The sequence below is a fragment of the Arachis duranensis genome, chromosome 10, assembly GCF_000817695.3.
Source record: "Arachis duranensis cultivar V14167 chromosome 10, aradu.V14167.gnm2.J7QH, whole genome shotgun sequence".
NCBI lineage: Eukaryota > Viridiplantae > Streptophyta > Magnoliopsida > Fabales > Fabaceae > Arachis > Arachis duranensis.
The window spans coordinates 28,161,137-28,184,530 of NC_029781.3; the positions used below are offsets into that span (position 1 = coordinate 28,161,137).

At 32.5% G+C, this 23,394-nt stretch overlaps 1 protein-coding gene and 1 pseudogene across 3 annotated transcripts; one reads left to right on the plus strand and one right to left on the minus strand.

The window, feature by feature from the left end:
- The first annotated feature begins 3,527 nt into the window (after positions 1–3,527).
- On the plus strand, positions 3,528–10,622 carry LOC127742893 (uncharacterized; annotated as a pseudogene).
- Positions 10,623–13,506: 2,884 nt separating this feature from the next.
- LOC107469603 (protein IQ-DOMAIN 14) lies at positions 13,507–18,213 on the minus strand. Of its 3 annotated transcripts, XM_016088984.3 has the most exons (8): positions 17,868–18,213; positions 17,008–17,054; positions 16,760–16,860; positions 15,802–16,218; positions 15,328–15,555; positions 14,940–15,062; positions 13,883–14,420; positions 13,507–13,786 (listed from the first exon to the last, which is right to left on the minus strand). In XM_016088984.3, the coding sequence occupies exons 3-8, from the start codon at positions 16,835–16,837 to the stop codon at positions 13,713–13,715; spliced, it is 1,458 nt and encodes a 485-aa protein (XP_015944470.1). In that variant the 5' UTR covers positions 16,838–16,860; positions 17,008–17,054; positions 17,868–18,213; the 3' UTR covers positions 13,507–13,712. The 3 variants fall into 3 exon arrangements, with proteins under 3 accessions (XP_015944470.1, XP_015944468.1, XP_015944469.1); XM_016088982.3 differs by having other exon boundaries at positions 13,507–14,420; XM_016088983.3 differs by lacking the exon at positions 17,868–18,213 and adding an exon at positions 17,547–17,754 and having other exon boundaries at positions 13,507–14,420.
- Positions 18,214–23,394: the final 5,181 nt, after the last annotated feature.

Consider the following 23,394-nt stretch of genomic DNA (forward strand, 5'->3'; position numbering starts at 1 on the left):
GAGGAGGACTGATGAGCGGATAATTTATACACTTTTTGGCATTATTTTTAGGTAGTTTTTAGTATGATCTAGCTACTTTTAGGGATGTTTTTATTAGTTTTTATGCTAAATTCACATTTCTGGACTTTACTATGAGTTTGTGTGTTTTTCTATGATTTCAGGTATTTTCTGGCTGAAATTGAGGGACCTGAGCAAAACTCTGATAGGAGGCTGACAAAGGACTGCTGATGCTATTGGAATCTGACCTCCCTGCACTCGAAATGGATTTTCTGGAGCTAGAGAACTCCAAATGGCGCGCTCTCAACGGCGTTGGAAAGTAGAAATCCATAGCTTTCCAGAAATATATAATAGCCCATACTTTATTCGTGATCAGATGACGTAAACTGGCGCTCAACGCCAGTTCCATGCTGCATTCTGGAGTCAAACGCCAGAAACACGTCACGAACCAGAGTTGAACGCCCAAAACACGTTACAACTTGGTGTTCAACTCCAAGAGAAGTCTCAGCTCGTGGATAGATCAAGTTCAGCCCAAGCACACACCAAGTGGGCCCCAGAAGTGGATTTATGCATCAATTACTTACTTCTATAAACCCTAGTATCTAGTTTAGTATAAATAGAACTTTTTACTAGTGTATTAGATATCTTTGGTCTCAGATTTATTTTATTATCCATCCTAGGAGGCTATTGATCACGTTTTTGGGGCTGGCCATTCGGCCATGCCTGGACCTTCATCACTTATGTATTTTCAACGGTGGAGTTTCTACACACCATAGATTAAGGGTGTGGAGCTCTGCTGTACCTCAAGTTTTAATGCAATTACTACTATTTTCCATCCAATTAGATTTATTCCTGTTCTAAGATATTTGTTGCACTTCAACTTGATGAATGTGATGATCCGTGACACTCATCATCATTCTCACCTATGAACGCGCGTGAATGACAACCACTTCCGTTCTACCTTAGACCGGGCGCATATCTCTTGGATTCCTTAATCAGAATCTTCGTGGTATAAGCTAGAATTGATGGCGGCATTCATGGGAATCCGGAAAGTCTAACCTTGTCTGTGGTATTCCGAGTAGGATTCCGGGATTGAATGACTGTGACGAGCTTCAAACTCCTGAAGGCTGGGCGTTAGTGACAGACGCAAAAGAATCACTGGATTCTATTCCAACCTGATTGAGAATCGACAGATGATTAGCCGTGCTGTGACAGAGCATTTGGGCCATTTTCACTGAGAGGATGGGATGTAGCCATTGACAACGGTGATGCCCTACATACAGCTTGCCATGGAAAGGAGTGATGAAAAACTAGAAGGAAGAAGTAGAAAAGCAGATATTCAGAAGGAACACAGTACCTCCATACACCCATCTGAAATCCCCATCATTGGATTACATGAGTAACTTTATCTTTATTTTATGTTTATTATTTATTATTAATTTTTGAAAATCCATAATCAATTACTATCCGCCTGACTGAGATTTACAAGGTGACCATAGCTTACTTCATACCAACAATCTCTGTAGGATCGACCCTTACTCACGTAAGGTTTATTACTTGGACGACCCAGTACACTTGCTGGTTAGTTGAGCGAAGTTGTGGAAATAAAGTGCTGAGTTAATAGATGCACATACCAAAGAGCCATTATTGGTGATCACAATTTCGTCCACCAGTACGCGTCGCCATGCGACTTCATCTTCCACGAGTGCGCGTCGGTGAGTGCACCTCAAATCCTTGATTTTCCATGAGTTCTCCACTTTGCATGCTTTTCTCTACACTCCTTTGATCCATTCCTAGTCTTTTCATCCTGAATTCACTAACAAACACATCATGGCATCTAGTGGAATCAAATGTGAATTAAAATTACCACATTAAAGGCCTAAAAAGCATGTTTTCACTCTTAAGCACAAATTAGGAGAAAATCATGAAACGATACTATTTCATTGAATAAATGTGAGAAAAGGTGAAAAAATCCCCTAAATTAATCACAAGATAAACCCTAAAAATGGGGTTTATCAACCTCCCCACACTTAAACGAAGCATGTGGATGTATGAATCTTTGGCTAAGGGTTAGATTTTTTTTCTTCCAAATACATGCATGAAATTAAGATTCGGAGTGATTAGAATTTGGTTAGAAATTGATAGATCATAGACTATTAACAAAAATAATAGGTGGAACAAATAAATGATGAGTTATAATGACTAAAATGTCTTACTCAATAGACACAATATAAATATTGATGTTGCAGAAGATATGAATCCTATGCAAATCTTCGAGTCCGTGTTGGCTTTATTGTAAAAAGTAAATCTTCATATTCCTAGTCTCCATAGTCATCATAATTCAGAGAGGATACCTTCTCAAACAATATATGAATAAAATTTGTGAATAATTTAGCGAAGGATTTAGAATGAGAGAAAGGAAGTGAGAAAAGATAAGGATTTTTCTTATAATGAAGTGTTGAAAATACATGAATGACAATATATAGAGATAATAGAAGAAAGAGAATATAGGTTACCTAGCATTTTTGTATAAAAAAGGGGAATAAAATGAGAAAGGAATGACTCAAATGGCTTTTAGGAATGTGCAGATCATGTTAGGAGAATCTAACTTATGTTTAGGTGAAATCTTCAATTTGAATTGTCACTTTGAAACTCTTATAAAATTTTCTACGTTTGGAATGTTGAAATTGCTATTAAATACAAATTTTTAGAAAATTGAATTAACTTTAAAAATAACTTTGAATGAAATCAGTGTGGATAACTATAGCTTCAGATATTCACAAAATACTTTTAGTATGTTAGGCTGGTTAGTTATAGTATGATTTTCTACTATAAATTTCTATCAAAATTATCTAGTTGAATTTGAATTTGATTTTGCACTGAACTCAAAGAATAAATCTAGCTTTTATTTTATCTTTTCATGTATCTAAAGATTATTCAATTCCAATAAGTATGGTATTAGTTATGACATTATCTTAAAAGATTGTTTATTGTCGGTTAAGAATGCACTAAAATTAATGTCTTCATATTTTCAAATTTTAAATTAGATATGTTAGTTGTTCAATGACATTATCTTCTAACATTTTATTATAAAGTTAAAATTCAAATTTTTATGATTTTAGTTAATTAATTATTGAATAGTAAACGTGATTAAAAAATAATTGAGATGTTCCACACCTACTATTTTTTTTGTCCAATTAGATATTTAATAAACTCTTCCATATTCCAACTATTCTTTTACAAAAATTTTAGATATAGTGTTTGGAAAAGAGACTAAGAGACAGAGATTGGAAGATAGAGACTAAGAGACTGAGACTACATTAAGTTTCTGTATTATACTTAGTGTAAAATGTATATGACTGAGTTATGTCTCAGTATTTTTTTTAGTTTAATATAAATATAGAGATTGAAACAAACAAAATTACCTAAATATTCTTATTAATTAAATAAAAGCAATAGAAACGACCCTAATGCTAATTAGATTATGATCATAACAATGAAGCTGTTGCACATTGACGACATTGTTGCATATGGACGAAGATGCTCAAGTTCCTGATTCAGTTACTCTGTCTGCTTTCTCTGGTCACCATGTCTACATTCTCATGCGTCGTTTCTCCGTCAAAGTCAATGAATCGATGTGCCTTTCCTGTCGAGCTGCCCACCTAGTTTGAACCCAATCCTGTCTGAGCTGCACTATTGTCTCTCTATGGTTGATCCATGATACGTTTGCAACCTTAGGCACTGGTTCTGGTGCTGGTTTTGTGTGTAGCACTCTATACTACATTGTAGATGATGTACCTTGACACGCAGCTACAGACTTTACTGCTTTATTGTAGAGAATGAGATGTTGTCAACGGTGGGATGGTAGGCGATGAAATAAAGGTGGCAAGGGAGCATGGAGGCCGGTGATAATGATGAGTGAGGGTGTGTTTAGAGAAGGGAGAGGAAGTGGGAAAAGAAGAAAATGTGAGAGGTGGAATAAGGGTATTTTAGGAACAAAATGTTATTAAAGTTTTAGTCCCGTCAGCAGAATTTTCAATCTCCCATGTCTCTATTTGTTGGAGGTACTAAAAGGATTGAAATTTTAGTTATAATCTCTGGACGCCAAATACAATACTGAGTTTTAGTCCCCCAATCACAATCCAAATACCCCATGCCAAATGCAGCCATACAAATTTGATATTTTTTTCTCTCTAGCATTTAAAATAATTCATTTTTAAATTTTAAATTTTTAACTTTAAACCTTAAATCCTAAATCTTAGAATATATAAAACCACAAATTATTATTATACTTACATGTAAAAACTCTTTTTGTAAGTTTTGTCTACTTATCTTACTTGGACTTTTCTTGTTTTTTGAACTGATACATGCTCGAAAAGACAATTGGGGCATTCTAAGACAAAAGGGCAGAATGGGAATTTCACACTTCCAGAGAGTCCCATCACTAGAGCACGTGCAAAGAAGCTCAAGAAGAGCTTTGGGAACCTGGCAGCGCTTATGCATATGGAGTTACATAAAGTTCTAACTAAAGAAGAATGGGCAAGGCCCATTGGGCTAAGTCAGGACAGCAAGAAGCCTAATAATGCTTTCCAAATTCAGTGGGAGACATAATTTATCTTTAAATTTTGAATTTCTAGACTTTTTTTAGTTTGTTATGTGGTCAAAAGTTTGTTAGAAGACTTGTTTTAAATCTGCTATGCTTAGTAGTATTTTAGAAATTTTAAATTTAAATCAAATCTGATCTAATCCATTAAGATCAAATCTGATTTAAAATTAGTTACCATATTTTTAGGAATTTTAAATTTTAAATCAAATATGATCTAATCCATTAAGATCAAATCTGATTTAAATTTTAAAATCTCATCTTATCTTTTTATTAGTTTGTTAAGGGCCTATTTAAACACCTTTGGTGAAACAATTTGGGATAACTTTGATGAATAAATTTCAGTTGCTTTTAAGCACATTTTATTGTGTCATAAGTGAGGTAAGTGATTTGCTTCGCTTGTTGCATGAGGAAGATTGGAGGATCCAACACTAAGGTGATCTGCGTGGTGGTTTCTTTCAGTTTTCGTCCCTCTGATCTAGGTTGCCAAGGACAAGTTCTTTGAAGGTCTAGTAGAGAATCCTTTCCGGTGACCTAGGCTGCTAAGAACAGGTATCTTAGAGGTCTAGTAGTAAAACCTTTAATTATCTTTTATGTTCCGCCGTGTCTCTTTATGCCAATAAATTCCTCTTCTTGATATCATTCTTTTCTTGCCCCCTTATACTAAATAATTCTTATCTATTGTGATAAAACCCCTAAGTCCCAAGCTATATTCTTATCATCTGGTATCAGTTACAGGTTGTAGGTAAATTTCTATTTATCTGCTCCAGAATTTTTGTTTAGTCTCTTTATTTTTCTCTTTGATTTCTGCAAATTTACTTTAAAAGTAAAAAAAAAAACAAACAAAAATTTCTTCTTTAAATTCTATTACTGCAATTTCTATTTATTCCAGTTAACAAAAAAAGCACGTAAAAGAAAACCGAAAAAAAAATCGAAAAAAAAAAACAAAAAACATAAAACAAAATTTTAAATTTTCTCTTTATTTTTTCCTTTCAAATTTTCTTTAGGTTCCAATTAGGATTCAATTTTGCTAGTTTTTGTCATCCTAGTATCACTTCTTGTTTCCTTTGTCACATACTTTAATTGTCTTCTTGTCAAGTTGAATGTCTCTACTATTCAGATTATCTTAGTTTGGTGTCTCAATTCCTCATCTTCCGAAGTGCAACTTGTTAAAGCAATCCAAGAGTGGAAAAAGGCAAGAGTGGTGAGCTCATCAGAGGGTAAAAACCACGTATTGAGTGAAACACGAGTGTCCTACTCCAAGTGATATACGTGAGAAGAGTGTTGTAAGTTCTTTTCTTTTACAGGTTCATTGATGGCTAACAATGAAGGGAACCCCGATCCACAACTAACTTTCCGCATCGACGCACTCGCTAGCATTCTTACAAGGATTGAACAACGTCTTGATGACATGGATTCCTGAATTAACTCTTTTTCCCCTAGGCGAAAAGCACGGTCACGAGAATCTGTCTATAATGATTCTATGGAGTCTGAGGAGGAGGCTTTATCCAGATTTTGGCATCATAGACAACCAGCAGATGTTGATAGTAACCTTAATGCTATCAAGATGCGCATCCCAGAATTTAAAGGCAGAAGTGACCCTGAGGCGTACCTAGAATGGGAACGAAAGGTGGAGCTCTTATTTCAATGTCATAACTACTCTGATGTGAAAAAAGTATGACTAGCAGCTATGGAATTCTCGGATTATGCCCTTGTCTAGTGGGCCGAGCTGGACAAACAGAGGTGGCGGAATGGAAAACCACCAATTCTGTCTTGGGCGAAGATGAAGAAGGTCATGCGACAACGGTTGTCCATTCTTACTACTACAAGGAGCTACATCAACGGCTCCAACGGTTATACCAAGGTTCTAAGTCTGTAGATGAGTATCATAAGAAGATGGAGATGCTACTAATCCAAGCAAATATTGAGGAGGAATCTGAGGCTACTATGGCACGTTTCTTGAGTGGGCTGAACCGAGACATTGCAAATACTATAGAACGTCACCCATTTGTGAATATGGAAGACTTGGTGAACCTAGCTATCAATATGGAAAGACAGCAAAAGGCGAAGGGGCTGCATAATTCTTCTAACTCTACTTCAAGGTGGGATTCGAGAGGTGCTAAATTCGGGGAGAAGACTGAATCCAAACCTACCGAATCAAAGGAGAAGCCTACAGAGCAACACAGGAAGACGCACACACCTAATTCCACTTCTAAACCTCCTGCACGACATTGTGATATTACCTACTTTAAGTGCCGCGGATTAGGCCATTATGCTTCTGAGTGTCCAAATAAAAGGACCATGGTCATTAAAGCAAATGATATTTTCTCAGAATCTGATAACTAAGATGGGTATGAGGACATGCCACATGCGGATGATGCTACAGATAATGAAGATATATTTGAGTATGCTGTTAGTGTCCAGAATCTTGTTACTAGGCAGATCTTAAATGTACAAGCCAAGGACGATCGTCTAGAACAGCGAGAGAACATCTTTCATTCCAAAGTTTTATCGGGAGGTAAGGTTGGACTCATGATCATTGATGCTAGAAGTCATACAAATGTTGCTAGCTTTACTTTGATCACAAAATTGGGGTTGAAATGCACCAAACACCCTAACCCTTACAAACTCGAGTGGCTAAGTGATGTTGGTAAATTGAAGGTTATGAAGCAAGCCCACATACAGTTCTCTATTGGGAGATATGGTGACGAGGTACTTTGTGACGTGGTTCCCAAGCAGGCTTGTCATCTACTCCTAGGCCGTACATCGCAGTATGATAGGAGGGTGGTCCATGAGGTTTCACAAACCGATACTCCTTCACTTATCTTGGGAAGAAGATTACCCTTGCACCTTTGACACCTAAAGAAGTGTACCTGGAGTAACTGAGCATGCGCAAATCTACTAAAGAGTCTTTAGGATGTGAGAAAATTGAAAAACAAGAGGGTAAAAAGAGTCAGGGTCTGAGTGAAAAAGAGAGTTCTAAAAGAGAAAAATCTGTGGAGAGTGAGAGTGCTCACAGAATATGTTTTTATGCAAAAGAGAGGGATCTGAAGCATGCTGGTTTGGGAAAAAAAAGCACTGGTGTTAGTGCGATTTAGAAAGTCTTTACTTTTTACCATTGAAACTAACCATAATCTGCCTAGTGCTTTTATTTCACTCTTGCATGAATTTGGTGATGTCTTTCCAGATGAGATGCCCTCAGGTTTACCTCCATTACGATGCATTGAACATCAGATTGACTTTGTCCCCGAATCAAGCATTCCTAACCGGCCAGCTTACCGGCCTAATCCTGAGGAGACGAAGGAACTGCAACGGCAAGTCGAGGACCTTTTGGCTAAGGGTTTTATGAGAGAAAGCATGAGTCCTTGTGCTTTTCTGGTACTCTTGGTGCCCAAGAAGGATGGCTCATGGAGGATCTGTGTTGACTGCAAAGCTGTAAACAAGATTACGGTAAAGTATCGCCATCCTATTCCTAGACTTGATGATATACTTGATGAATTACATGGTTCTGTTATTTTTACTAAAATAGGTTTAAAGAGTGGTTATCATTAAATACGAATGAAACTTGGTGATGAATGGAAAACAGCTTTCAAAACTAAATATGGTTTGTATGAGTGGTTAGTTATGCCATTTGGTTTGACTAATGCACTTAGTACATTCATGAGACTAATGAATCATGTTTTGCGAGAGTTTTTAGGTAAATTTGTGGTTGTTTATTTTGATGATATCCTTATCTACAGTAAATGTCTTGATGATCATATTTTGCATGTTCAATCTATTTTAGAGGTACTTAGAAAGGAAAAATTGTATGCTAATCTCCAAAAGTGCTCGTTCTGTCTGAGTAAAGTCGTTTTCCTAGGTTTTGTGATAAGTTCTGCAGGGATTGAGGAAGATGACGAGAAGGTGAAGGCTATTAGAGAATGGCCCACACCTCAAAGTGTCTCTGATGTTAGAAGTTTTCATGGTCTTGCGGGTTTTTATCGGAGGTTTGTTAAAGATTTTTCTATTATTGTTGCACCTTTAACTGAAATCATCAAGAAACATATCAACTTTAAATGGGATCAGGAACAAGAACTTGCCTTTAACACCTTGAAATAATTATTGTGTTCTGCCCCATTCTTACTTTACCAATTTTTTTTAAAATTTTTGAAATCAAATGTGATGCTTCCAGTATTAGTATAGGTGCTGTTTTGATGTAGGAAAAGCGAGCAATCGCCTATTTCAGTGAGAAGTTGAATGGAGCCCATCTCAACTACTCAACTTATGATAAGGAGATTTATGCCTTGGTGAGAGCTTTGGAAGTGTGGCAGCATTATTTGCTACCTAAGGAATTTGTAGTACACACTGACCATGAATCCCTCAAACACTTGAAGGGCCAAGGGAAGCTGAACAAGAGACATGCAAAATGGATAGAATTCCTTAAATCCTTTCCATACGTAATCGCCTATAAGCAAGGTAAAGAGAATGTGGTTGCTGATGCATTATCTAGAAGGTATTCCTTAATCACAACCCTTACTTCTAAGTTGTTAGGTTTTGAGTGTATGAAGGAATTGTATGCAACTGATTCTGCTTTTGCCTCTATCTATGCTGTATGTGAACATGGTGCATATAACACATTATATAAGCATGGTGGCTTTCTTTTTCGGGGTAATAGGATTTGTGTACCTACTTGTTTTATTAGGGAGTTACTTGTTCTAGAATCACATAGTGGCGGTTTGATGGGTCATTTTGGTGTGCATAAGACTTTGGATATTTTATCTGAGCATTTTTACTAGCCCCGCATGCGTAAATATGTTGAAAAATTTTGTGCTAAATGCATTGCATGTAAACAAGCTAAATCTAAGTCTTTACCACATGGTTTGTACTCCTTTACCTGTTTCTGTGCATCCATGGGTTGATATTTCTATGGATTTTGTTCTTGGTTTGCCTAGAACCAGGAGAGGTCAAGATAGCATTTTTGTTGTGGTAGATAGATTTAGTAAAATGGCTCATTTCATTGCTTGCTATAAAACTGATGATGCCACAAATATTGCTGACCTATTCCTTAGAGAAGTTGTCCGCTTACATGGTGTTCCCCAAACTATTGTTTCTGATCGTGATGTCAAATTCTTAAGTCACTTTTGGAAAGTTTTGTGGAGTAAGTTGGGAAAAAAATTATTATACTCAACTACTTGTCACCCTCAAACTGATGGTCAAACTGAAGTGGTAAATAGGACATTGGGAACCTTATTGCGTGATGTTGTTGGTAAGAATTTGAAAACCTGGGAAGATTGTTTACTTTTTATTGAGTTTGCTTATAACAGGACAATCTATTCTTCCACTGGTTTTTCGCCCTTTGAACTTGTCTATGGTTTTAATCCTCTAACTGTCTTAGATTTAATGCCTTTACCTTTGAGTGATCTTATTAGCTTAGATGGAGCAAGCAAGGCTGAGAAAGTTAAAGCAATACATGCAAAGACTTGTGACCTAATTGAGAGGAAGAACAAAGCCACGGCTGAAAGGATTAACAAGAGACGAAAGCATATAGTCTTCAAACCAGGAGATTAGGTTTGGGTACATTTGAGGAAGGAGAGATTTCCTACTCAGAGGAAGTCTAAACTTGATGCTAGAGGAGATGGCCCATTCCAAGTGCTTGAGAAGATCAATGACAACACCTACAAGATTGACCTACTAGGTGAGTATAATGTCTCTGCTACTTTCAATGTTTCTGATCTCTCTCCTTTTGATATGAACACAGATTCGAGGACGAATCTTTTTTAGGAAGGAGGGAATGATACATGCTCAAAAAGATAACTGGGGCATTCTAAGACAAAAGGGCAGAATGGAAAATTTTACACTTCTAGAGGGCCCCATCACTAGAGCACGTGCAAAGAAGCTCAAGGAGAGCTTTGGGAACCTGGCAGTGCTTATGCATATGGAGTTACATCAAGTAATAACCAAAGAAGAATGGGCAAGGCCCATTGGGCTAAGTCAGGACAGCAAGAAGTCTAATAATGCTTTCCGAATTCAGTGGGAGACATAATTTATCTTTAAATTTTGAATTTCTAGACTTTTGTTTTAGTTTGTTATGTGGTCAAAAGTTTGTTAGAAGAGTTATTTTAAATCTGCTATGCTTAGTAGTATTTTTAGGAATTTTAAATTTAAATCAAATCTGATATAATCCATTAAGATCAAATCTGATTTAAAAATAATTATCATATTTTTAGGAATTTTACATTTTAAATCAAATCTGATCTAATCCATTAAGATCAAATCTGATTTAAATTTTAAAATCTTATCTTATCTTTTTGTTAGTTTGTTAATGGCCTATTTAAACACCTTTGGTGAGACCATTTGGGATAACTTTGATGAATAAATTTCAGTTGCTTTTAAGCACGTTTTATTGTGTGAGAAGTGAGGTGAGTGATTTGCTTCGCTTGTTGCATGAGGAAGATTGGATGATCCAACACTAAGGTGATCTGCGTGGTGGTTTCTTTCAGTTTTCGTCCCTCTGATCTAGGTTGTCAAGGACAAGTTTTTTGAAGGTCTAGTAGGAAATTCTTTTCGGTGACCTAGGTTGCTAAGAACAGGTATCTTAGAGGTCTAGTAGGAAAACTTTTAATTATCTTTTATATTTTCGATGTGTCTCTTTATGCCAATAAATTCCTCTTCTTGATGTTATTCTTTTCTTGCCCTCTTTTACTGAATAATCCTTATCTATTGTGATAAAACTCTTAAGTCCCAAGCTATATTCTTATCAGGAATTCGTAACTTACTTATAATAAAAAAGAAAGATAAGAAAAAAGAGACTAAAAGCTATAATCAAAATAGCATGACTCACCCATTATAAAAGCTTATAATAAAAAGAAAGATAAGAAAAATAAGAGACTAAAGCCTATAATTAAAATAGCATGACTCACCCATTATAGAAGTTACAACTTTAATAATAGTTAAATCCTTCTTTTTTGTACTTTAAAATATTTTTTTCAGACACTTAATTGTATTAACAATAAAAAATTATCTTGTAGCTCTTAATTATAAAACCAAAAATAGAAAAATTTTAAATGATATTTTGTTGTTCTACATTGCTAAGTTAATTTATGTATGAGTCAAATAATTTGAATTTTGATTATATTTTATAATATTAGAATGTAATTATATTTTTTTCTTTCAAAAGTTTTTGGATACGTGTGATATAGTTTTAAAAAAAATATTAGTCTATAATGATCCTAACTTAATTAAATTTATTTGTTATTAATTATATTTTAATTTTTTATTATTTTTGGTCATGGGAAGACTTGAGCCCAAATTCAAAAGGAAAAATAAAATATCATAAAACTACCGAGCCCATCAACAAAAGAAAAATCGCTCGCCCAAATAATTTAAATTGCCTGCCCATACGTAAGATTTAAAAATGCCATCATATATTCCTTAATCTGTACTTTTATATTTGTTTAGCAAATAGATTTAATTGCAGCTAAGACTTAGTTCAATTGGCAAAACCTTGTGCCACGTAATGCCTAGGATCCTTTAGTGTTAGATGTGTGTGTCTAATGTGAATATATTCGTGATATAATACTTAGGATTAAGAGTTAAAAATTATAATTAAATTTTTATATTACATAAAATTGTTTAATAAAGTCTTTACTAGCTATCATCTTTTAGACAAATTACAACAATCATAAATTATTTACTTTTAGAATATTTAACAATTCATTTTATATCACATACAAAACAAACATTCAAATTTGTATTTCTTTAGAAAATACGGTTAACAAGGACTAAATTAAAATTCTTTTTATCTAACATGGACTCAATTGCAAAATTTTAAACTCTTAATAAAAAGTTTAATAAAATTATAGAGATTTACAGAATAATTAAACCTAATTAATATTAGGATAAATTTAATTAGAATAATAAAATATGATAAGAATATTATAAATAAATTTAATATATAAAACTGCACATAAAAATTATTATTAAAATTTTATATAAAGTATATTTTTTGTCTTTAAAATTAAAATTTTCAAAAAATATTCATAATTTTTATTTTATTTCAATTTTTTTTAATTTTTTTACTTGTAAAAGTATATCTCTGGCAGCTAATTTTTTAAAAAACATAGGACCAATTTAATAATAATTTCATAAAAATAATCTTCAATACAAGTAAAATAGACATAGTTGATGTTATGTATTATTGTTTAATTAGTCCTAAATTTTTTAAAAAATTTAGCTGTTAAAAATATATTTGATACAAATTAAAAATTTTTGAAATAAAAGTAAAACAAAATAAATTTATGAATACTTTTAAAACTTTTAACAAATTTCAAGCATAAACAGCATACTTTATCCTAAAATTTTTTATTTTATTCTTAATTCTTACTTAAATATACTTAAATTGTAAAAATCCTTTTTTTCAATGGAGAGGCCAAAATATAAAAACCAAAGGGGTTCAAAGTAGAAAAAATGGAAGACTAATTTCATGTTTGGGGGGTTGTAGGCCCCTTAATCACTGCCTAGCTTAACTTCTCCCCTGACCACACGCTTATTTAGTACCTTCAAGAATTAAATTATCAATTATTCTAAGATTGCATTTGATTTAAAAATGACACAAAAATAGAAAAAAAATTAATATAAAAACATATACACAACAGTCTACCATAAAACACAAGTTCAGTATACTTTTTTCAAAAAGTAAAACTATTTACACACCAAAATTAACCACTAGATATTTATGTATAATACATGTGTAATTTAATTTATTTTTAATATATATTTTATATTTCAATTGTATTCTATGTTAGTGATTAATTTTGATATAGCTGTATAATATACTTCTCTCTATCTCATTCTTAGAACCAAACACAAACACAGCCTAAACAACTAGACCCCAAGAGAAAGAAAGAATAAAGCTGGAAAACTTGCAATTAATCAAACCATCAATCGTTCTCTATTGTGTTTTTATTAGTTTTACAACCGAGAGAGTATATAACTTCTTGTCAAGCTATCAGTATCACCAATACATCCAAATCATAATAATATATAGCTGATAACAATAACAACATCAACATAGACAAAAAGAAAAGGAAAAAGAAAAATGGTTAAGAAAAAAGAATAAAAAACAAATTATAAATCACACAAATCTTGTAAAAGGCTTTCTCCCCATGGTAGCAGGCAAAGAAACAGTTGAATCCACACTCATGTTCCCTATAGAAGAATCAAGTTGCATCCTGTGATTAGAGCCAGGAAGATCCTTATTGGTTTTACCATTATTACTATTATTCCATTTGAAAGAACCAATACCTTGTGTGAAAGGGAATGAGAGTCTTCTCTTTGAATCACTTGTTGGAGTTCCAACACCACCAAACCTTTCTCTTGGATTGCTATTGGCGCGAACTTTGGCCTTGGCAGAAACAGTTGGAGCCATGTAATTCGGCACGGAAAATGGTGGACAACTTGTTAGGCTATCGTCGTCCTTCAGCGCCACGTCGAAGGCTCTTGAATACTTTGACATGGTTGATGGTTGTGGAGTTCTGTATGGTGGAGTTCTAGAAGGTTTTGAGGATGGGAGTATGGTTGATTTGGTGGATTTTGGCGTCGGTATGTCCATGTTGTCGAAGGCGAAATGATGCTGCCGGGGGGTGCTGGTCGAGGCGGGTTTCGGACTAGTCTTCTGTTCTGAGTATGGTCTTGGAGGTGTGATTTGGAAGTTCTTGAGGGATTGTTTCTCTTGTGGATTTGATGAGGCTGGCATTTGTCTCTCCAACCAGTTCCACCACCAAGGGCCGGATCGCAAGTCTGTCACCGGCGTCGAAGATGATTTCGGAGTGGATTTCCATAACTAAGTGGCAGATTCATCCAAGTTATAATAGCCGGATATAGGTTACTCCAATGGACAAGAAATAATAATAATAATAATAAGCTAAAGTACTATTTTAGTCGCTAATGTTTGAGCTAAGTATTAGTTTCGTTTCTTACATTTGAAATGTTTTATTTTTATTTCCAAATGTCTTATTTCGTTTTATTTTACTCTTTTGACCAAAATTAAACTTTTTTCTTCCAAAAATACCATTTCAACCTTGTGATTTTCTTCTAAGTAACAGCAAAAATTGTAATTGGTGGTGGTTGTAGTGATTTGAAAATGAAAATAACAGAAAAATAAAAGAAATAAGAAAACAATAATAGAAAAAGGGTATTTTTGGAAGAAAAGGTTTAATTTTGATAAGAGGACAAAAATAAAACGAAATAAAATGTTAGGGGCAAAAATAAAACGTTTTAATCGTTAGGGATGAAATTAGGACATAACAAACTACATTAGGACTAAAATAATACTTTACCCTAGTAATAATAATAAATATACCTGATGAGAGTATGCAAATGCCATTGCTCTTTCTCTTTTGATGATTGCTTCCACCTTCCTTTGTAATCTTGCCTCTATTTCCTCTTTTGTCAGTAAGCTATCATCCCATTCTTCATTCTCAGACTATACACCAAAGTTCCAGATTATCAAAATGAGTTAGTTTGATTTATATCCATGCTTTGCAGATCTTATAAGCAAAAAGCAAGGTACCGTGTTTACAAATTCTAATGATAGGCTTCATAGTGAAGAGCACAATCATTCTATAGTTGCATACACAAAGTTGTTATACTCCGAATCAAATTAGCAACAGGTGATTTCTTGTCACCTAAGCTATGTTCCCAACTGTAAAATTTCGAGGTGGCTAAAGTGTAAGTTAGAGAATGCTTACAGTCAATTTGCCCAAGGTGCTAGCAACATCCTTGTCATTCCTTAACTCGGCTTGATATCGCGCCTGATTTTCCAGCATCTGAATCCTTCGAGACTGAATTTGAGACTGAACTCGCACCAAAAGCTGCATATGTTTCATGGCATTAACCGTCTGTCTCTTCACATTCTGTCCTCTTACCACGCCTTGAAGCCTCACCAATCCCTTCAGAGCTCTAAAACTCCTCCTGGCCTGTATTGCAAGATTTCGACAGAAAATGAGTTAACGAGTAAAAATTTCAAATATATATGTTAGGACTCCCATTACTCCTTCTGAAGTACTTGCATGTGTTCTAAGAGCTTTACTAACAAGTGTCCTTAAGAAACAGGTTTATGAATTGAAAAGTTTTTTTTTTTTTTCCAAAGAAAAATTGTATTGGAAACTTGCAAGATTCTACTTTCCAATCAAAATTATTCAGTAGAAAATTTGGAAGTTTACCATATAGCCTCTATAAACAGCCTGGATCTTAGATGCTGCGGCATGTTGGTTCCTTAAAGTTGGTTCCGGTCTATAGCCAACCTCCTTGTGGTGATGAACAACCCTGGAAGAAGTAGCTTTGGGAGAGGTAGCACGCGGAGAAGGAGCCTTCGGAGACGCAGCTCTTGGAGATGGAGCCCTCGGAGAAGGAGCCCTTGGAGAAGCAGCTCTAGGAGGGACAACAGGGGCTGGTTTTGGTTGCTCGAGAGGCGTTGGAGGCCTTACAGATAGTAATTGTTGCTCTCTTTCAAAGTCGCCAAAGATTTTCTCAATGCTGCTTGGCTCTCTGAAGAGGGGGATGAATGAATTGGTCTCTCCATGCCTTAGTTTTCCTAGGCCTTTCTTCTTCTTATCTTTCGAGCTTTTGTTCTCCGAATCCTGTTATATTGGCAAGGTTATCAAACTCGAAAGTTCACCAAATTTCGGAGCTTAGATAAACTTCAATCGTATGACACAACTCGCGAACTTATTAATAATCTTGCATGTTGTAAAAAGAGCTTGTTGCAAATTTTGAAGAGTGAAGACAGAGTTCTATGATGATTGATTTCAAACAAAATAAACATTAGTTTGCAGATTTTGCTTCCTTTCCATATAGAAAATGAGCATAAAAACATTAGTATTCTGTCTTCTACATTTCAAATTTTCTATTACTGATTATGAAACAACTTAATTGGCATCTATCAGATCCTTTTAGTTTATGACTTTATACAACATAATTATATTCATCTATATTCTTATAGACCAGAATCCCAAAATTTTATAATATTAGAAATGATTAAGTATTTTAATACTACTACAAGTCTCTATCAGTCACAAGAAAACCAAACATAACAACAACAAAAAGAAAAATCAAGAACATGCCAAACAGGATCAAGATTTTCCGCATCATAAATAAATAAATATAAATAAAATCACTTACATTAGGTACTTGCTTCTCCTTGGAGTGGTGTGTGAAAACCCTCTTTATTGCAGAAAACCAACTACCCTTCTTTCCCATATCAGTAGCATTAGTATCTTTTCCTGTAAAGAGTTTATGATTTTAGGAAACTCCAAATATAACATGAATCCAGTGTTGTAAGATCAAAATCACATTTATTTTTATACAATCTTGGATTCTTTTAGAAAAAATAAAAATAAAAATAAAATAAATATCTAATAAACACTCACCAGAATGATGACCAGAAAGGAGGCAGCATGTCTACTTAATTTTGAAGCTGTTAAGGCCAAAAAATAATTCATATAAATAATTTAAAAAAAAAATGAAATTTATTAAGAATGCTCCACTCAAATTTAATGCATTGAATTTTGTTACTAGAAATGGCAAGAACATCAAATTAAGGGTTACATAACATGATCAATCAAAGAGACACAGAAAGAGTATGAAGTATAATTTTGAAGGTGAGCACAAAGTATAAACTGAAAAATTTCAAAGAAACCTTATGAACAAGTTAAAATTATCAATATAAAACCCAGAAAATTATGTAAACAAAGAAAAATTGGGGTAAAAAGAAAACAAGATGAATTTTCTTTGTACAAACAAAGTTAAAATGAGAAGAAAGAAAATCTTACATGATCCTGTCAACTAAAATTAGACACTAGAGACCAATTCAGGAACATGTCGGAGAGAAAAATCAATTTTTAAGTTTTGTGACAGTTAAAAAAATAAAAAAAATAAACAGAGAGAAAGAGAGAGAGAATAGTAATACTCTCAACAAAATAATAATAATAATAATAATTTTCTTCTTCTTCTTCTGATTCTGACACGCTCCAGAGTTGAGAAATGGAGTTAAAGGATCCCGAGGTGAAGGGTTGAGTTTATGATTTTGAGGAGAGAAGAATTGGGAAGCAAAGAAAAGGGAGTAGTAAGAACTAAGAAGAAAGAACAATAATTCAGACATGTCCCATGTTCATAATTAACGCCCATAACCTTAGCAATTTACAAAATTAACCACAACCCAAAAGGTAAAATCTCAAAAAGATTCCAACTTCCAACACATCAAGCACAAAGATCATAATTCATTAAGTACCTTATTAGTTGGCAGTACCCTCAAACTGTTGCAAAAAAACAAAAAAAAAGTGTGCTGTGTGTACAGAATGAGATAGAATGAAGCTTGCAAAGTAGAGAAAATAAAACTCTCTCTCTCTCTCTCTCTCTCTCTCTCTCTTTTTACTTTAGCCTGCTGCTTCTTTCCAGCACCACATGATGATTCTTAATTCTTCTCTTCTAGCTGGATTTCTTCAAAAGATTAAATCTTTCTCTCTTGGGTTGGCTTGGAATCTAATTCCCTTTGTGCTTGTAATGAAGCAAGCTTAAAATTTTTCTTTTCTTCTTTTTTTTTCCTCCTTCCTTCTAAGTAGCTATAGCCACCTTTCATTCACCTTTTGTGTGTGGGATATATCATATATAATAAACTTTATTTTTATTTTCTTTTTCCCTGTTTGATTTATATATTTTTTACTTTCACATAGTTTTCATAATGATGATGATGAGAGAAAAAGAAGAGGAAGAAAAAAAAGGTGGCTGTAATAAGTTGGCCACTTTGTCACTCAATGTGGACAAGTTCAACTAACTTTACTTCAATGGGAAGACTACGTGTACACCAACAAAGGGAATTACTTGCATTATTACATTGCATTACATACCCACTTATTATTAAAAACGGTTGAGTTTGGTGTCTTCTTCCTTATTTTACTTCTTCCTTATATTAATAATTCTATTCATTACAACTCTCATTATTGTTATTACCTTATCAACATTATTTTCCTACTTTGTTACTCTTGTAACATTTATTTTTAAAAAATTTAGGTGGTTTCAATACTATGATATCCCTTTTAGATTTTTTTTTTGTTTGTTTTGATAACTGATTCAAAATGGAAAACACATAAATATTAACCCTAAAAATGTCACTTACATACAAAAAAATTAGTCACTAAAAAATATATTTTTTATTTAATTTATTTTTAATATATATTTTATATTATAATATATATTTTATACAAATAACTGATTTGATAACTAATTTTTTATATACACTTAATAATATTAAAAAAGTGTTAGATAATTGAGACAAAAAAAAAGAAGAAAAGAAAAATAGATATTTATATTTATGAGAGTGGCATGTAGCTTGGTGAGAGCGGAATCCCGGTTACACCCCTACGCTCCTTCAAAGGCGGTGTGAAACACGCGCTTCATGTTGCCATTTCTTTTGGGAATAAAATTTTCTAAAATAAACAAATTAATAAAACAAGTTTTTTATTTTATTACTTTTTTTTATTTTTTTAATTTAGAGAATCTAAAATTCTAAATTCTCTTTTTACTTTTTAGCCACTACTATTTATCTACTTTTTCAGGTTTTTGCACCTACTTGTATGCCTCTCTGTTGGGGTACTTCTGCTTCTGGAAACACTTTAGCATTTACTTTTGTATATTAATAATTTGTGATTATTAAAAAAATTATATAAATATGATTATGATAGTCAAAGATTATTAGATAATTAATTAAATATTTTAATATAATAAGTATCAATATTTTAATTATTATTTTTACATGAAAATGTTTTATGTGAACAACCATCTTAATAATTAAGTAATTAAAGATAGTGCATGAAAATATACATCATCCAAGAAAAATAAATACTAAATAAATTGAGAAAAAAGGGGATTTTTGAACTTTGCATCCCATCAAAAGTACTGAAAGTTTCTATCTTGTCTCGTATTGTTACTTGATTTTGATTTGTAACATTCCCTTAAAATTGATAGTGTCATGATTCATGAATAAGGAATAAAAATAAAATAAAAATACTAATGGTGATTACTTGCAAAGAAAACTTCGTTATGGGCTGTAAGTGAACCCATCATCACTTTATTTGCTTTCATGAAAGTCTTATTTCTTTCTTCTTTTTAATAATATAATTCAATATTTTGGCTTTATCGTTTCTTTTTTTTTATTATCGATTCAGAGTAAGTTTGACTTTTTTTTTCTTTAATAACAAAAAATAGATAATTAACCCGCTTAACTTCTTGTTTTTCCAGATATTCTAATCTCAGATAAATTCTAAGAATATTAGAGGGCCAAATGTATAATGCTGATAATTTAGGTTCAGTTTTATAAAGCTTTTTGAAAATATATGTATATTTTTAAAAGTTGAAAAGTTTAATATAATATTATATATTAATTAATTTTTATATTTATTTTTACTTTTTAATTATTATATATGTTAAAATAATGTTAAATGTTTAAAACAGTTTTACCAAATATGAATTTTGTCTTTTCTATTTATTGAAAATTACTTTTATTTTTATTTACCAACTATAGGTGCAATAATCTTTAAAAAATATCTTTAAAATACTAACTTTAATAAACTATTTTTGAAAAGTCAAAATTTACCTAACCAGACCTTAATCATAAAAAATATATACATTATAATTTAAATATGAAAAATGTTTAATAAAGTGTTTCATAATATTCTTTTCATTGTTTAAATTTTAGAAAAAAAAATTGAAGGACCAAAGAGTATTCATTTCTTTTAGGTACTAAATTGTTAACGCTACAATCTTTTAGGTACTATTATCTACCTTTACCCTAATCATAATTAATAAAAGAATAACTTTAATTCTCAGATCACAAAAAAAAAATTATTTCTACCACACAATAAATCTCCTCTTTTTTTATACTTCGAAAAAAAATTGAGCACACAGCATATGTGAAGATTAATATTTTAGTAAGACTAATACCCAAACATTTTTCTTAATGTTAATTATTCCAAATTAACAAGATTCAATCACCATGTTTTTACCTTTTGAGAAAGTCTTGGATTAGTCCTAAGTCAAAAAAATAAAATCAGACACGGCAAAGACCCTCTTTTGGTTTGAGCCGAGGCAGGGTTGGTAAGAATCCAAAAGCACCGTGTGGAAAAGCAAACCATGAAAATAGGTCCACCATATTCTTATTCTTATATATGGCACCGTGAAATGGTTCATATAATATTTAATTAAGAAAAATATTAGAGATAAGAATAGCAACAGCAAAACCTTATCCTACTAAATAAGATCAGCTACATAAATAATTAAATCACACTATTAAATCTTATTATATATTATGTCTGTAGTAAAACTATTTACAAGGACTAATACTTTTAAATTTTAATAAAAAATAGAGAATTAGTTAATGTTGATTTAAATATAAAACAAAAATAAAATAAAAATTGTTAATTATCTAAATTTTTTCTTAAAGGAAAAAACCTCATTAAACTATAATCTTTAGCTTCATGATCAATTCTCATTGTTCTTGGATTCTTCAGAATAGCAAATATTTACAACAAAAGACATGTTAGAAAGTAGAAACTATAATGATAAGATTATTTGTTTTTAAACAACTAACATATATAATTGCTTTATTTTCAAGCTAGACTTGTTGAAGGGGAAACTAATAGAACAACAATCACATAAAGTTATGTATATGTCATGAAAAATTGAAAGAAGAAAAAAGTTTTTGATTATTTTATTGATGAAACACTACTTAAAATAGTAAAGAGTAAAAATAAAATATGTATTTTAAAATTAAGAGATGTAGCTTAAAAGGCATCTATGCTAAATAACAAAACATACAAAAGACTTCCTTTTTGTCTCACACAAAGAGAAGAAACATGCAAATGCAAAAAAACAAAAACAGTGTTCTTCTATGTTTTTAATCCACCTATTACTCTATTAGAATGTAGTTTGATTGAGTCATATTATAAGGTTACTTTTGTTGTTGAAAAAGGTAAAAGATTTTTCATTTTTCATTTTCCCTTCCGTACACCCCCACTTTACGTGAGATGAGCTTTTATTTTCCTTTTTTAAAGATCACTTCTAAAATATGGAAATATATAAGTATATAGAACTAAATAATACTGTTATCAATTTAAATAAATATTACACCGTCAAACAATTTTTTTAAAAGACCAACCATTGTGTTAGAAGTTTGTACGTTATAAATCAATTCTAATAAAATTTTCATATCAATCTAAAATGGCTAGATATATTTTCCAATGAAATTAGATTATACTAATAATTAATTTTAATATATAAATAATACTTTTATAATTTTTATATATTTAAAAATTAATATAATGTATATTTTCTTAACATAAATAAATAAATAGTTCTTCAATATAACTCTTGAAATTTTAAATTAACCTATCTAAGAGTTTTCTTTTTATCTTATGTAAAAAAAAAAGTTACGAAGCACCACTCTCTAAAAAATTGAAGTATATTACATCGGCTTTGCTACATAGACAACGAAAAGATGTAAAAAGATGTGAATAACGTGAACAATGAACTAATTTCTTGATCCACTTAAGATTAAAAAAAAAACTACCCAAATTAAGTAATAAAAAATTCTTTTATCTTATCTTTCAAATTTTAATCATCTGCCACTGCAGCCTCCTCTAAAAATTCTATTAGTGTTATTGCTCTCCAACCATTTACATATCTAATAAAATGAATATCCAGTATATTTCATTGTAGCTACTTAAATCCAATCCAAATTAAATGAATATCCATTTTAGAATGAAAATAACCATCCACATACTTAATAAAATGAACATCCACATCCAAAAAAGGGGAAGAAGAAAAGGAGGAGGAGGTAGAGAACAACGGCAACGGAAGAAAGATGGCGACGAGACAGCATGAGACAGCCATAGTGATACATGGGAAATGCGTGATGGCATCACTCACCAAGAAAGAATGGTGCGAAAATAACTGTAGCGGCAGCACTCCTATACACGTGATTGGGAGAGATGGTGGCAGCACAGGAAGATAACGAAAACGGACGGATGAGGCTGTACTGTATCTACAAAGGCTGCGGCGGGAGGGAGGGGGAATAGCGGCATTTCTATTGCGTCTGAACAAGGTGAGGGGGAATGACGGCGTTTGAACGGTTGTTTCCGGCGATGACGTCGAGTTTTGGTGGTGGATCGGAGATAGAAGGTGTATGATAAACGAAGGACGTGAGGGCAATGAAATAATCGTATGAATGGCAATAGAATTATGTGAATCCTTCTTTTTAAAATTTCAAAATTTAATATTAATTAATTAATTAAGAATCTGAATTAATTTACCTTCCTTTTTTATACCTATACTTTCTCATATTATTATTATTATTAACTAACGGTCTAATAATATCTGCAATTGTGTCGGAGTCCAATTTAGTATAATCTTGTGAAATCGAATCCATAATACATGTGTATTTGTCATTATATCTCTAATCTGCCAACAACCTTTCTTTCGAATCAAGTTAGCTTGGATAAGACAATACATTCTCTCTTGTACTGCTGCTTGCATTTTGCTTAAAATATCTGTGACTCCGACTCATACACAATATAATCAACTTCTCTAAAGATAATATAACTCTTGATTGATGAAATCACCAACTCTCTAAAATCAAATTTCATTCTAATACTAAAGTCGTCTTCTGCCACTGCATCGTTTTCACAAATCAAATACAAATTATTGCTAGTCATTCATGGGTAAATAAAGAAATGGCAATGGTAATTTTATTGAATAAATATAAC